The sequence below is a fragment of the Centruroides sculpturatus genome, unplaced genomic scaffold (assembly GCF_000671375.1).
Source record: "Centruroides sculpturatus isolate CEXI.00-Female unplaced genomic scaffold, Cexi_2.0 scaffold98, whole genome shotgun sequence".
Taxonomy (NCBI): Eukaryota; Metazoa; Arthropoda; class Arachnida; order Scorpiones; family Buthidae; genus Centruroides; species Centruroides sculpturatus.
Genome location: NW_019384476.1, coordinates 43,690 through 60,179, shown reverse-complemented (window position 1 = coordinate 60,179; position 16,490 = coordinate 43,690). Strand labels below are relative to the sequence as shown.

At 30.7% G+C, this 16,490-nt stretch overlaps 1 protein-coding gene across 1 annotated transcript in view; it reads left to right on the top strand.

The window, feature by feature from the left end:
- The first annotated feature begins 4,198 nt into the window (after positions 1 to 4,198).
- The window catches only part of LOC111621312 (gem-associated protein 2-like), a 19,728-nt gene continuing 7,436 nt past the window's right edge, over positions 4,199 to 16,490 (top strand). The window contains exons 1-3 of the mRNA XM_023363395.1: positions 4,199 to 4,383; positions 12,405 to 12,489; positions 14,400 to 14,489. Coding sequence (XP_023219163.1) covers positions 4,274 to 4,383; positions 12,405 to 12,489; positions 14,400 to 14,489 — 285 coding nt within the window. The 5' untranslated portion in view covers positions 4,199 to 4,273. The remainder of the gene's footprint in view (positions 4,384 to 12,404; positions 12,490 to 14,399; positions 14,490 to 16,490) is intronic.

Sequence of the window (16,490 nt, the reverse complement as noted above, 5' to 3'; positions counted from 1 at the left end):
ATCGTATAACGCTTCCATTTATTAGCCACTCGTATGGAACTATTTGACAAAGTGGATTGTTTTCAGGTTTAAAAAGTAAAGAATATTGTACAGTACAGAAATTTTATGTACAATTTTTTGGTTCAGTTATGGCAACGCGACACTTGGGCGATCTGCCTAGGCCCTATGGAATGCCTTCCGAGAGGCCTTTTTAAGGGTAACTGGCCCCTATTCAGACGTTACAAACGTGGAGAAAACCCGGAAAACTCCACATGATCAGCCCGTCTGAGCCAGGCGCGAACTCATGACCGAACTTCCAGTGTTCAGGGAACAGAATCGCTTGGCTGTGTACGTTTCTTTCCAAAGCTATATTTAATTATAATTTTCTTTAAAAGTATATTCATATAATTGAAGAATATTTTGTATGTACCAGCGTGGCTATACGCCTGTTTTTATTATTATTATTATTATTATTATTAGTCTGTATAGTTTTAATTGAATTTAAATTGTAGAATTTTCCTTCTTTCCGATTTCTGTGTTCCTTTGTCTCGGACTTGCGAGAACTCGCCTCACCCCTAACCCATCAGGGGGTAGCGTTAGAACAAAAGGAAAAAACGAGGCTGGAGGGGAAAAGGAAGAGTTTCTAGAAGCATTCTTAGGCCGGACTCAGAGAGAGACACACGAGTGTCAACAGGCTCTTGAACAGAAAGTCGAGGAGCGCTGCAGAAGCAGGCCGTAAGAAGCGGATCAGTAGAAGAATCCGGTCGACGATTNACAAGGACAAATGCGGCTCTTGCTGAAAGTGTTAATTTCTGCTTTTTATTATTATTTTCACAATTTTATTTCCACAATTTTGTAAAAATATGTTTATTAAAAAATTCAATATTTGTTTTATATTATATTTATATTATATACTAAAATCGCAGTACAGAACTGCGATACAGAATAAAAAAGTACAGAACTGCGGCTCCCATGCATTTTGCAAAACTTACATTTCGACTCCCACCGGAACTCTTGCTTGCCCACTCCTGCTATATTGGCAAGTCACTAAAGACTGTCGTCACTAGCGTTACTTTCGATAGAAAAAGAGCTTTTAAATACTTTATATATACAGTCGACCCCCCTATAACACGGGTTCATATAGTTCGAATTCCTATTTCACGGCGAAAAAATTACGACAGTATTCGTACAAACACGCTTAAAAACTCGTATAATTCGGTAAAACGTCATCGCCGACTCGTGTCGCGACAGGATTGGTCAAATCTAGACCAATAGTGAATATTGTACAAACCGTTGAGTTTAAACGAGCAGCGGACCTACTAAAAACCATTTATTATTTAACGGCCATAAAAATTATATTTATATTAATGATGTCTCCAAAGTTCAGCAAATTTTTCGCAGAAAAAAAATAATTTATCAGGAAGCACGCGAGCGCCATTTGATGACAAGCTTCACGACGAAAACAAGCTTAAGCAATTGCGTGTCGAATGTAAGTAATCCTACAATTTTTTGTTTATAGCAATAGTTTATACGGATTATTTCCAAAAAATTATGTGTTGTGGAAATGTTGAGTCGAATTAGTCTAGAATCGATTAACTTTATGAAAGAAAATCGTTCAAACAGCCGTAGTCCGTAAACTGCATACGTGCCGGGCTGTGATTGGCTGGACTCGTAGAAAATGGATTCATAAAAACCGGAACGTATCTACCGTGTTATAGGGAGGTCGACTGTACAGTATATACTCTTTCATACATACACATATATACTGTATACTCTTTCCGCCCTGTGGGCACTAAGAGGGTCTCTGCTTGCAAGCCCATTATGGGTTCGGCCAGGCCCACAATGGGGCGACCGGGTGGTGAGGGACGGGGCCTGACATATCCGAACGGACCACTCCCCCGAAAAATTCTTGGGGATTTCTCGACCCGTTTGGATTCGAACCCGGGTCCTCCAGAGCGATAGGCTGCCATCTGGCCGCTCTTTTAAATACTTTGATGGAATCGACCACGAGCGATTTATTATGATAAAGTAATTAACAACTTGGCATAAAAAATTGCCGAATACAGTTAGTTTATAAAAAATAATAAAAACAAGTTCTTATAGCCTATCTTTGTTTCGTGTCAATTATCTATTTTACAATTAAAATATATAAATTGTTTATTTTTGTCATTTCCAGTATTTGTTTAAAACTTTTTATGAAAACACAGCTTCCCTAACATCAAATGTCACCGCACGCTACCGGTCCCCATTAATTAGAATTTTTTCCAAATTTTTAGAAGTCGCCTTGCTCCATCTGCCGAATTACAGTACAGTCGCCCCCCCATAACACGGTAGATACATTCCGTTCTTTATGATGTTCTAAGAGTCCTTGAATACATGAGCCAATCACAGCCCGGCACGTATGCAATTTACGGACTACGACTGTTTGAAAGGTTTTCTTCCATAAAATTAATAGATTCTAGACTAATTCGACTCAACATTACGAAAACACGTATAATCTTTTGAGAATAATTCATATAAACTATGCTATAAACAAAAAATTGTAGGATTACTTATCGAGTGTGCACCATTCGACGACGCCATTGCTTAAGCTTGTTTTCATCGTGGAGCGGTGCATCGAATGGCGCTCGCGTGCTTCCTGATAAATTATTTTCTTTGTGCGAAAAATTTGCTGAACTTTGGAGACATCATTAATATAAATATGATTTTTATGGCCGATAAATAATAAATGGTTTTTAGTAGGTCCGCTGCTCGTTTAAACTCAACGGTTTGTACAATATTCACTATTGGTCTAGATTCGACCAATCCTGTCGCGACACGAGTCGGCGATGACGTTTTACCGAATTATACGAGTTTTTAAGCGTGTTTGTACGAATACTGTCGCAATTTTTTCGCCGTGAAATAGGAATTCGAACTATATGAACCCGTGTATAGGGGGTCGACTGTATTTTTCTATGCATGTCGCTCTGATTGTTCAAAAGTATGAATAATCTGTCTTTTTATCATGGAATTGTTTTTGACGTAGAGGTTCTTGAATAATATTTTCAAACAAATCAAAATTACAGGGGTTCATATCAGGTGACTGAGTATATATTAGAACTGGCTCACCAGCGGTCAAGCGGTCTTCGTAGCCTGAACATTGGGAGTTCGGTCGTAGGTTCACGCCTAGCTCGGACGGGCTGGCCACGTGGTTTTCTACACGTCTGTAACGGGATAAGGAAAACTGGCCTTAAATAGGGCCAGTTTTCTTTAAAAAGACCTCCCGGAAGGCATCCTCCTAGGTAGATCGCCCAAGTGTTGCGTTGCCATAAATTAACCAACAACAACATACTGGTATATTAGAACCCCAGCCCCATCTAGTATAAAATAACCGTCGTGTGCCCGTCCTTAACTTTGACGGACACACGACGGTGAATATTATCGTACAGAATGATTGGCGATTCTTGAAGTATTGGTACCTCAGACCACTTGCACCATACTACTGGGCTAAGGTGATGCTTTAGAAATCTCCCTTAATTAATTAATTAAAAATCAGCATTAACTGCTTGTTCATTTAGCTTATTGTGTGATATTATCGCATGCCAATATCAGTCATATATGAACAATCATCATAACTTTGATGACTCCATGCTCTACTCGTAACTTCTTGGATCGATGGTCAAACGGCCAACATATGAAGGCGGCTTGCTACATATGAAGTCTGCTAGTTCGGAGACCCGAGATCGAATCTGGGTGAACAACCGTACGAATATTTCATGGGCAGTATGTTTCGGATATGTCTGGCCTCGTCTTTCTTTTTATTTTAACTCTTTCCGTCCTGTAGGCACTAAGAAGACCCCCCTTTTTTAACGAGCCCAATTATGGGTTCGGCCAGGTGGTGAAGGACAAATGTCGGGCCCCGTCCCTCACTATCCAGCCGCCTTATTTTGATTGTAACCAAACCCATGATAGACTCGATTAAAAATGCTCTCTTAGTACCCACAAGGCAGAGAGTCAATAATAATAATAAATAAATAAGTGAGTTCCAGAACGCTATGTTGATATTATATAATTGTTTATTGTTAACAAATCAAATTCTAGATAAAGTATGATTAAAACAAATATATCACTTAAAAAATTTATAAAAATGAAATATTTTAATTTAAATTAAATTAACAGTTGTATAAAATAAAAAATATGTTTAAATATATAAGAAAAATTGCTAAGGTGTTTAGAAATGGTAGAGGGCGTAGTGTATATTGTATGTCGAAAGGTTAGTTTTAGTTTAAAAACTCAGGTAATTGAGACGTTTATAATGGATGATGATTCATTGCTACAAAGAGTATTTTATGTATACGACGATGGTGAAGAATTAGATTTGAATATTCCTCCTACATCAGGAAATGAATATCTTCGGAGAGTGCAGTAAGTAAACATTGAACCACTCCACTTATTATAAGTCTTGTAAGAATTAAGTTAACAGGTTATTAAATGTTATTAAAGTAATTTTATAAAGTTGAGCATGAAAAGCATTTGGTAAATCGTCTTACGATAAAAAGTTCATTCTAAGACTTATAACATCTGAAATATGAAATATAAACTTAAAATCTAAGCTTGCATTTCTTACTTCAGTTGTTTTCATATCAATTATATGAAAATTGATAAATTGTTAATAAATAAAAATATTTATTTCATTTTAATTTAAGCTAATTTACAAATACAGTCAGGGATGCCAGTACTATACATTGTGGCACTTGAGGCACTTCCTGTTTTTGCCTTTGTTGCTCTTTTTATAATTCCCAAAGGGGCTCTAAATTCCATTATAAACAAACAGAAAATTCATTACTTCTAGCCTATTCTGCAAATATAAAAGTAACTAAGGAACAATATTTGTTCATTATCTAAGCAACTTTGTCATACATTTACCAAAACTTGGCCTTGAAAACATTTCGAGGTCAAGTTAGCCCTGATTGCAATAATGTCATCTTGTGGGAGTGACAGCTGGATGGCCAATTGGTCAAGTTAGCAGTCTACCGCTCTGGGAAACCTGGAATCGATCCTGGATGGTCGAAAAATCCCCAGGGTGGTCCATCTGGATGTATCGGGTCCCATCCCTCACCACCCAGATACCTCATTGTGGGCCTGACCAAACTCATAATGGGCTTGCTAAAAGAGGTCTTTTAGTGTCCACAGGCAGAAAGAGTTAAAAAAAAAAAACCTTGTGGAATGCTAATCTGATAAATCATAGTTTGAAGCCATACTTTAGAATGGGAATTAGCTTGTATGTTGGTAGAAAAACACTGACAGCATAAAAAGTAAAAAAATTCTTTATTAACACTGATATTACACATTGCTTATATTAAATACCTTTAATAAACAAAATTTAATGTTATCTCTGCATATGATATCTTATAAAGTTATTGCCATAAACACTGTCAAGAATATGGAAATAGCTTTATACACTTTAACATCACAATTTAAAAAAGGTCAAATATTTTAAGGAACATATTATAAATCTACACCTAGATTTATGATGTGTCATGAATCTTGATATTGCATGATGAGTGGCTCCTGTTATGTGTCTTTGTGCTATGTTTTGCTTTGTTAATACAGTAATTTGTTTTGTTATGGTACAATGTACTCATGACAGTTGCTATCAGTCAGTTTATTGACTTTCACTGCAATTATTAAGGACAGTGATTTTTCTGGTTATTTATTTCCTATCTGTCTTTTTCTTACCATACTGAATATCTTTTCCTTTTGCTGCACATCAGTGCAGGAGAGGCCCTGCAATGCTGCATGGTAAAATCATCCTCAGCCTTACTATTTTACAAAGATTACAAACCTTTGTAAAATAGTAAGACTGAGGATGGTTTTTTCTTGAGAAAGTTCATACCTGTATGTTGTTAAGTGATGAATCAGATGTTTCTTCTTTTCAGGTGAAGAAACTGTAGCACTGATCAATAATTTGGTATAACCGTAAAAGTAACTTATTTCCTTCTGCTGATGAGTTGACCATAATTGATTTAACCACCAACATGATGGCATTAAAGACTTGCCAGACTTAAAGATTCAATTTATCTTATTACATTTGAGCTAAAATTCTCATACATATACCAACCTACATATTAGTCTTGAGTCTTTCCCAGTAGAAGGAATCTGAGGTCATTCTGATTCTCTTCAATTATTTGTAATAAAATACGTAGTATGTCTTTGGTATATATATTGGTGTTAGACTTGTTAAATGAAGTGTTTGTGTAATGATATCAAATTCTTTAAAAATGCTGACAAAAGGAAAAAGTGGCCATTCCACTGACAAAGCATACAAAATGCTTCTGGTTAGCCTGCCAAACACTGATGATTGGCAGTTTTGTGAAGCTTCTTGCATAATGTATGATGCCATTTTTTTAATAGCTTTTGAGCTCCCTTTTGTGTAGTCTGTGGGTGCTGCTGAATACAGTAATCATATTTCTTAAGATGAGTAAATTAATAGCAAGTTTCTGCATTGGTATTTTCTGTTATATAATGTTATAACTATAAGCAAAGTCCCCCATTATAAGCTTATGTTATAAGATAAGATTGTAATGATAGCCAATCAGAGTAGTCCTTTGCTTATAACAGGGCCTAGATGTAATGAAAGATTGACATCAATTTTTCAAACATGGCAAGTGAAAAGAAGACACACTTTCATTTTACTGATGCCGAAAGGCTTGAAGCGACTCATGAATTATTCAATAATATTTGCAAACACACTTCAAAGAATGAAAATGAACTATGGCAGAATGTTCATTTCATATTATGTCAAGGTAATCCAAGGTAAGAAACCTAAACTATATTAAATATATTACTTAATTAAATGGATAGAAACTGATATATATATTTAATTTTAGATTTAAATTTTGCAGTCTCTGATTGTTAAAAGAGCATATGCTAGATCAAGTAAAGAAGTTTAAGAAATATAACTCCTCAAGGATATGGAGAGTGGTCGAGAACGACTTAATACCAAATGGGGTATAAAAATGCATGATCTCATGACTGTATGGCAAAATTATGAACAGTTAGTAGAAGCTGATGCAATATCAAAATTAAACAAAGCAGGACAACCAAGGATGGATATAGTTAAAAGAAAACAAGCAGATGTGGAAATTGCTAAAGAAATTCCAGATGCTACTTCAGGAGTAATTCATGAAAATGCCAGTAAATATAATTATGAAATCAAAAAAATAACTAGTTAATTATTAAAAAATATTTACATTAAAATCTCTAATCTCAAATCCTCTGTTTCTTAAATTCTTCCTTAAGACAAACTGGATTGTTGGTCCCAGTAAACACTGTATATAATATAATGTATTTTCTATTCCTAAAGTCAAACAAAATTTTAATGTTAAGTCACATTATAAGTCTGTAATAAACTTATTAAGTTATAAGAATCTCTTGTTACATTGCTTTAATACAGCTAGATAAACAAGCCAATGATATCAAGTTGGCAATTTAGTGAAAATCTACTAAATATAACTTTCCATTAGCATCATTGAGCAGCTTAAAAGTTATGTTCTCTACCTGGTGAAAATGTTAGTGGTTTTTTTTTTGGTCACAGAGGGTAGAGAAGAGATCCCACAATAGCTAAAGTTTATTTTATTGTTTTGTTATATAGTTTCCATTAGGGTATACTGGTTTTCTTGTAATTTGTATTTCTATTTAGAGCAGAGTTTTTTGTTTGTGGCAAACCATCTTGAATTTTCTCTTCAGTGATTATTAGTTCATGAAGTCTTTTACATTAATATATATCTATTGAATCTATTCATGAACTATCTAAATTTCCTGTACCTGTTTTTCTGTAGATAAATTATGTAATGTATTATGCAAAACTTAAATTTTGAATAACTTCAGTACAGCATAGAGTTCATTTAATGTTATACCTGAATTTATGATATTTATTTAAATTATGTTAAAGCGTTATATATTGTTATAATAATGATTCAAATAAATATCATTGACTTAAATATATTGCAGAATCACATGTGTTATTCTACTATTTTGTACTTTGCATTTGAATAAAAATTTTTAAATTTTTTGAATACTTCCATATGAACTCTCCATAACTCAAAGTTGCATTTTTTTTTTTTTTTTTAGATTTAGAGATTTTACTGTGTATCACTTTTATAAAATCTTAAAATATATATAATTTTTGATTAAGCAACTTGAGTATATATTTCTTATGCTATAACGCAGTGTTCTGCAACCTTTTTCTACTTGTGGCACACCTATGACTCAACACAGCACACCACAATGTTATTTTCCTCAAAAACGTATGATATGATACTATTAATAGAATTACATAATGCCATGAACCTATTATTATTATTATTAATTAGACATCATCACCTATGAGCAAATTTATTTTACATTTCATTTCTTAGAATACATAAAAATGCATGGTTTGTAATAAAGAATAAACAAACATCATCATATTTCATTAGTGCTGTGGCAGAGAATGAAATACAAGCATAAAAACACAGCAACTGTGATAAAAATATATAAATAAAACTTGAAATTAACAGAATATGTAAAAGTTTGTCACACCTTCACCATATGATGGCACACTGGTTGCAGAACACTGCTATAACTTCTCATTGCGATCATATTTACTAATATCTGAATATTGTTTATACTGTGTAATGAATAATATACATTTCTTTAAATAATTTTTTTATAATTACTGTTTTGTTCAAAATATAGTATGACTCAAGTTTCAGAAGTGTTTCATAAGAAAAAATAGAACCACTATAGTACAATTTTTATTTTTTACATCTACAGAATTATCTACAAAAGAGAAAGTTACCAGTACATGTTTATTTAAAATTTGGGTCAAATGCTTTAATAATTCCCTTGTTTGGTTGCTGAGATGTTGAGCCTCATTTTTCAATGCAATTTGCATCTGCCTGTTTTTCTTGCCTAAAAATTACATAAAAGAAATATTATTTTGACAATGTGTTAGCAAATTAGAACAGAAAAATATTGGCATGATGTTTTTGCAGTAATGCCGTGTATAAGGATCATACTGTATTTGGGTTAGAAAGAACCTTGGTTGTATACAATTCAACTCTTAGAACTAGAAATTTTGAAAAATGTATTATATTTGGAACAAGACAATAATGCATTTATAAATATTTATTGTTGATATATATTCAAATAAAAGTGTACTTGTACAAAATTTTTACTACTACATCTTTTTATATTTCAAAATATTTTAATATATATTTGCTATTTGCTATTTGCTGTGGATAAAAGGATTATTTAAATAATCCTTTTATCCACAGCAAATAGAGAAGATAAAGATGATTGTGTACTTCCTAATAACACAGTTCTTTCAGCACAGACTATTCTCACACAGTTGGCAGATCCCAACAATTTTGTAGAAATACAATCTAACAATGGATCAAATGAATCACAAGATGCAATTGAACCATTACCTCAGGACTTATTTAGGAAGCATACAGAATCTGTAAGGAAAAGCAGAAATAAAGAAACAAAAGGAGTGTGGCATTATCTTGCAGAAAAAAATTTGTTGTGAAAGAGAAGTTCAATTACAAATGCATAAAGATAACATTGAATTAAAACGTGAAGAACTTCAGTACAAAAGACAAAAATTAGCATTTGAACAAGAAAAATGGAAAGTAGAGATGGAAGAAAGAAAACAGCAAATGCAAGTGACAGAATCACTATATAAGGCCTTAATGGCATTTGCTAATTCCAAGATTAATAAAGAATATAATAGCAAATAAATATTTTTTTTATTAAATGTTTTCAGTACTTGAGTTTTAAATGTATTAAAATAAAATAAATCAATGAATGCTACTTACTTTTATTTTTCCTCTTTTATTAAAAATAATTATTAATATTTAGTGATTTAAAATTAAAATATTAAAATTGTATGTATGTACAAACCAGTATGTGCATTTGTCAACAATACAGCAACAATGTATATTTGCCTACTAGTTGAAATAGTAATTTCTGATTTCTACAAGACAAACTGTTGTACTAATTTTCTAGAATTCCATTCTACATATTTACATACTTTAGACATTTGTAGATTCCAACTGGCTTGTTCATCAGTAAGATTCATACTTGAAAAGGGATGCTTTAACTGTTTTCTCAAAGGATAGCTTTCATTAGCAAACAAATGAAATCTTTCCAATATAATTCCAATTGTTACATTAACAGTATTTTCTTTAATATAAAAGCATCATGTCTTCTACCAAGATATGTTAAACTCAAATGTAAAATTATCCTATTTGGAATTGTCACATTTTGGAATTTTAGACAGTAAACTCTTTCGTCCACTATATATTGATACATTTGCTGATAACACTTAGGTCTGGAAATTGATCTTGCTCTTCCTTCTATAAATCTTATGCATTTTTTTAATGGTGCTTCTTTAGTATGAATTAAAGCTGCAAATTTAACCCTAATATCTTTTTCAAACCATTATTTCTCCAATGTTTAATAATTTTTCTCACTTGTCATATATAAATTGACAAAGCATCCTCTAAATAACTTAATAATTTGCTCAAAATAGAATATTGCATTCTAAATTGAACTTGTAGTTTTTTTAATAAATTTGCATAAGCAAATGTTAATAAAATGCATAATCCTTCAACTCAAAATAATATATAGAAATTTTAATTTAATTTTCAAAATACAAACAGCTAATTTAAACAATACTTAATCAAAGAATGTAATTGTTATATTTGATGTAATCAATATATTTAATTAATTAATTTAATTAAGGCATATACTTTATTTCATTTTTGAGATTATATCATTCTAAAATAATACATGCATTTTAAATATGTAATAAAGAAAAACTAGCATTTATAAATTATAAATCAATTAATACCCTTACTTTCTCTATATATATACTGTATATATAAAAGTAAGAACAAATAAAATTGTGTTAAATGAAAAAGTATTGGTTAACAAATACTGTAAAATTTTATTCCTAAAATTGAGATAAACTATATTATTGGTTTTCATTTCTATTTTTAAAGTTTATTTACATGCCATAATATGCCTGTCAGAAGTCCTAAATTTTGGAGTATTTGCAGTTTTTTCAACAATTTCATACCATTACATTTTTTAAATCAACATATGACAAACTAACACCTGAAACATTTTTAATATAAACATTTATGTTCCTTATCAGTGCTCTGTATTTATATTCAAAATAATTTGCCAATTCTACTGGATCAAAGATTCCCAAGACTCAGATGAATGACTTCTGAGTCTTGGAAATCTGATTTCTAAGAAAACATTCATTTCTTGACATTTTGAGATCTTGAGTCCAAAAATGTAAAAATCTTGGGGAATCGTTTTTGACAAATCACCACACTTTCCCTCTGTTATATATAACAGAGCCAGGAAAGTAATAATAACTTCTTTTTTGAATTATATAATCATAAGTCTTATTACATGTGTAAAAATTAAAATGAACTCATTACATATATTCTTACATGATTTTTAAACCTTGTACAAAGTTAACTTTAGCAACAAAACAAACCCCACTGACTGGAACTTGAATTTTAAGATTTTCCACACAAATATGGCAGATTTAGTTTCAGACCACTGCTGTAAAGCAAATACAATCTTAAAGAGAATCACAGCTTTTTTCACTTGCTAGTGCATATAAAAGCCTAAAAAAAATTGCAGGTAACATAATAATGTTTAAAAAAATATTTTCTTTATTTCTCACTTATCAATTTATAAGCTGATCATTTAACTCAGAGTACTACTAGTTTTCTTTGTCATCATCTAGATCTGAAAATTTATCACTCTTGAAGTATTCTCTAATCTGTATACACTTCTGTCATTGCAATACCCATGCATCATATACATTCTGCAATAGAGTTTAAACAGAACAAATTCATGTGGGGAAAAACATGGAAATGTTTTACTATTTAAATAATCAGTTCTTTGATGTAGTATTATATTCATAAGTTTTCATTCATAATTAAGCATTACAGGAATTTGAATTATTGATTTTTTAATAAAATCAAAGTTTATAATTAATCCATTTTTTTTTATTAAGATAATTTATACAAATGGTATTATCACAATGTCAATGTTATCTTAATAACACCATTTATATTTACAATGGTATTATCATAATGATGCCATCATGACAATACCAATGCCAACACATTTATATATATGTAAGTAAATGTAAGGTAAGATATTTATCTTACTTAATTTTATGTAGAACTAATTAATATTTCTTTAAATGTTAGATATTGTATTTAACTTTGTGAACTTTTTGAAATTATATTTTTGTAATTACATAATCAAAATATTATTTATTCTTGCTTTTTATTATTTGCTAAATTTATATTATTGAAAATTTCAATGTAGTTTTGATAATGTTTGACATTAAACAATATTTTAAATAGATTGGAAGCTAAACAATGTCCAGTTGTTAAAGCAGAAATAGATACAAGTCGTTTTTTAGGCAATCAGACAGTTACAGTTAATGGAGTAAGTTTATTTTATGATTTAAAATTTTCTATAAATTAAGAAATATAGTATTCTATATTAAAAAGTAAATTGAAATAGAAATTTATTAATTTATCTTAATATTTATTTATTAGATATATTGTACAGGTAACCCCCATATAACACGGCACTTCTATAGCACGGATTCACTCTAACACGGTTCGAGAATTGGTACCATCCCCCGTATAACACGGTACTTTTATAGCACGGATTCACTGTGACACGGTTCGAGAATTGGATAAAACCCTCGTACAACAGGAAATGTAATAAATTTTTACATACTTAACTAATAATAGTTCACGAAAATTATTATTTTCGTGAACTATTAGTACTAAGTATGTAAATTTTCTCTTCTCGCCTTCTGTCGATACAGGTGGTCCTTCTCGAAACTTGTTACAATGTTGCCAGATCGCGACGTTTCTGCTTCTGATGTTGCCGAATGTTTTTCCCTTATTCCATACTTGCTTTATTCTTCATAAGTGCTTAGCACCATATAAGGAAATTTATAAAGACCTTTTAACTAGAAGCAAGCAATCTAAAATTACATACATTTTGCAAAAGGTAAAGCATGGATCTGAAGATAATGCAGAAAAATGCTCAGAGGATAAGGATAACTTGCCAAAAAGAAAACGCTCTCGGTTAATTAATAGTGTTTTTAGTGATGACGAAGAAAACATTGTTTAATTTATATTAATATGTATCACTTAAAAAATTTTAATGAAGATATTTATCTTAATTATGAAAATATACTAGCATGTTTTTTAATTTTTGGAACCTACCCCTCTTTTTCATATTAGTTCTTTGTTTCGTATAACACGGATTCGCATAATACGGCAATTTTTTGGAACGTAACTACCGTGTTATACGAGGGTTACCTGTATAAGCATGAAGGAAACAACTAACAACTACTAGTATCATTTGTGATTTTATATACTTAAAATTACAGATGATATCTGTTTCCTTCATGCTTCTATATATACAATATATAGAGCAATATGTAATATCTTATAATATTATTATATGTTGTTCATCAGAATTTTGAATTGATTAAGTTAATAGCAGGTTTATTAACTAAATTAACTGAAAATTCATATAAAATTTCAAGAGGAAAATCATGTAAGCAATCCTTTTTCTTAATGTAGATCTATCCAATGTGCATAATTATATTTTGAAATAAAATCAAGAGATTTCAGTAAAAATTTTATGCATAAAATATTTCATTAATATATACAAATTGTTGTTTCATTTTTAATAAATTCATTCAGTATTACAAAATTTCTAGATTTTCAGTTAAAACACAAGGGATGTACTATATTGATTTACATTTTATTTTTTTAGTACAGTTAAGAGTTGTTTGAGGATATGCATTACATCACTTTGTGATGGATCTGTGCAACACATTAAGGGACATTTTGGGAGAATGGGATGGCAGTTCAAAAGTATAAAAATAGTGTTATTTAATTATTGGATGACTTCAAATACTGATTTTTGAAGATTCTTATAATTATTTAACTGTAATGAATACAAATACAATTCATATCAAAACATAAAAGGAATTTAATGCAGACTATGTCATGTATATATTAGTGGCTTGATAGCATTGCATGCCTGCTAGCAATAAATAAAATGTAAAATGAGTAAAGTATATAAAATTATATGTATTCAACCATAAAATTATTGAAGTTTTTGTAATAAAGTACAGATAAATTTTATTACTTGATTTTTTTATAATTTAACACACAAATTATTTTAATATTTTAAAAACAGAGTAAGGTAATTTTTATTTTTATGTTAATATAATTTAGATATATTCAAGATTTTAATAGGAATATTTTTGTTATTCAAAAATTTTTCCTACATTATAATTGATAATAAACATATTTTATTTCCAGTCAACTGGTTGCTTACCAGCACCAAAAGGTTTTGCTCCTTCTAAATATTGGCAACAAAAACAAATTGCTGATTTTTCAGAAGTTAGACAGGTGAATATTTTTAATTAACCTACATTGAAGCAGTACAAGGTGTTCACAAATGATTGCCCTCATTATAATATGCTTTAATTTTCTAACATTGAATCTTGTGTAATTATAGTTTTAAGAGAGAGCTCTGTGTACTATTTGGTTATCTGAAGCAAAATCTTCTGTGAGTGTGCAAAGAATGTTTAGAGCCATGTCTACTAAAAATCCTCAAGACTAAGATTATTAAATTGTTAGATGGAAAAGTTTTGGGTTGATTGAGAAAAGAAAAAGCACTGATAGATTGTTTGTTCTGAAGGAACAGTGAATGCAATTCAAGATGCTTTTATACAATCACCCCATAAATCCATGAGACAAATTTTATGTTAGTTATGTAAACTGTTGTACAGGTTGAGAATTCTTTATTCAACCTGACCACCAAAAACCAAACAGCTTAAAAATTCAAAAGTTTTTTTGAATGCTGATGTGATGCACAATAAATAGAAAATTTTACAAAGCATTGTAAAATTTTCAAAAAAAGCAATATAGACATGGCAAATTATTCCAATTAGCAACAGAAGCTCTGTCCAGATACAAATGTGTATTTTATATTCTGTCTATTTTTCAGAATTTGCTGCTTTGTGATGTGATTAGTAGCATAACATTGAAGGGAATTGAATACTAACAAATTAGCATTTCATGCTTTCTATTCATGTTACTTGTATGCAGGGTGTCCTTTTGTACTAAATCAGTCATACTCTACAACTTTGTAATTGACTTTTTTCTGTATGAGGCAGTGTTTTTAAGATATGAGCACTAACTTACAAATTTTACTGTTAAAGGTGCTGCAAATGATCTCGTCTTGTAGCACCTAGTTATTTTACTATAACTACACATCATGATCATAACTGTAGCTAGCTGTGTTTGTAAGTTAAATTGATGTTTAAGGACTAAACACCAATTGTATGCCGAAAATCTATCGGGCTAGTTTTAAGGCTAATTACTAAATGAATTACGTAACCAATTTACGTAATTCATTTAGTAATTAGCCTTAAAACTAGCCCGATAGATTTTCGGCATACGGTTGGTGTTTAGTTATGTTATATATCGGGTTTAGCAATGTTTGATGTTTGAGGACCTACTATGCATACAGTTTATACAACCCTTGACATAATTTTCTAATCACTTGGAATATGACATACAGTAGCTATAAACAAGAAAACTGAAAAGAAATAGCTGAAGAATAAAATTTATTTTTAAGAAAAATTAAGTACAAATATTAAATAAATTATTTTCATAAGAATTAAGCTTTCTGTACAAGAAATAAAAATTTAACATGAATTTTTTTGTCCTCACATTTATCCAAGTAACTGACATATAATTTGGTGAAATTTTGTTAATTTACCAATACTAATAAAATTTAGTGGCAAATTGTAATATGGGTAATCATTTATGGACACACTTATATATTGCAAAATTGTTTATAAATAAAATTTATTGATTCTGATAGAAAAAAATTTTTATAAAAGAACTAGCTTACCCGTCGCACATTGCTGTGATCTCAGAAGAAACGAAATTCAAGCAAACTCGTTATAATAAAATTCAATTTACAGTTTATCATTTTTATTGAAACTTGTTATTATTATTATTATTATTATTCATTTTCATTGGGAAAACATTTCAAAGTGTCATTTCAATTCTATTTATTTATTGGAGTGCTTGTGGATACATGATATTTTTTTGTTATTCCATCTGGTGTGTACATGAATAAATCAGAAGGTTTTCCAACGCGTGAGTGGGCCAAATACAGTTGTCCATGAGAGAAGCACGGATTCTCTAAATTTAGCCCATATACTTGCAGCGTATTCCGTTTTATATGAATTCCATGTTGTACAAGTCACTTAAATTTTACAAATACGTGAGCCGTTCACAGCCCGGTACACGTATTTGTAAAATCTAAGTGACTCGTACAACATGGAATTCATATAAAACGGAATAATCAATGATCTTATACGGGGGTCGACTGTA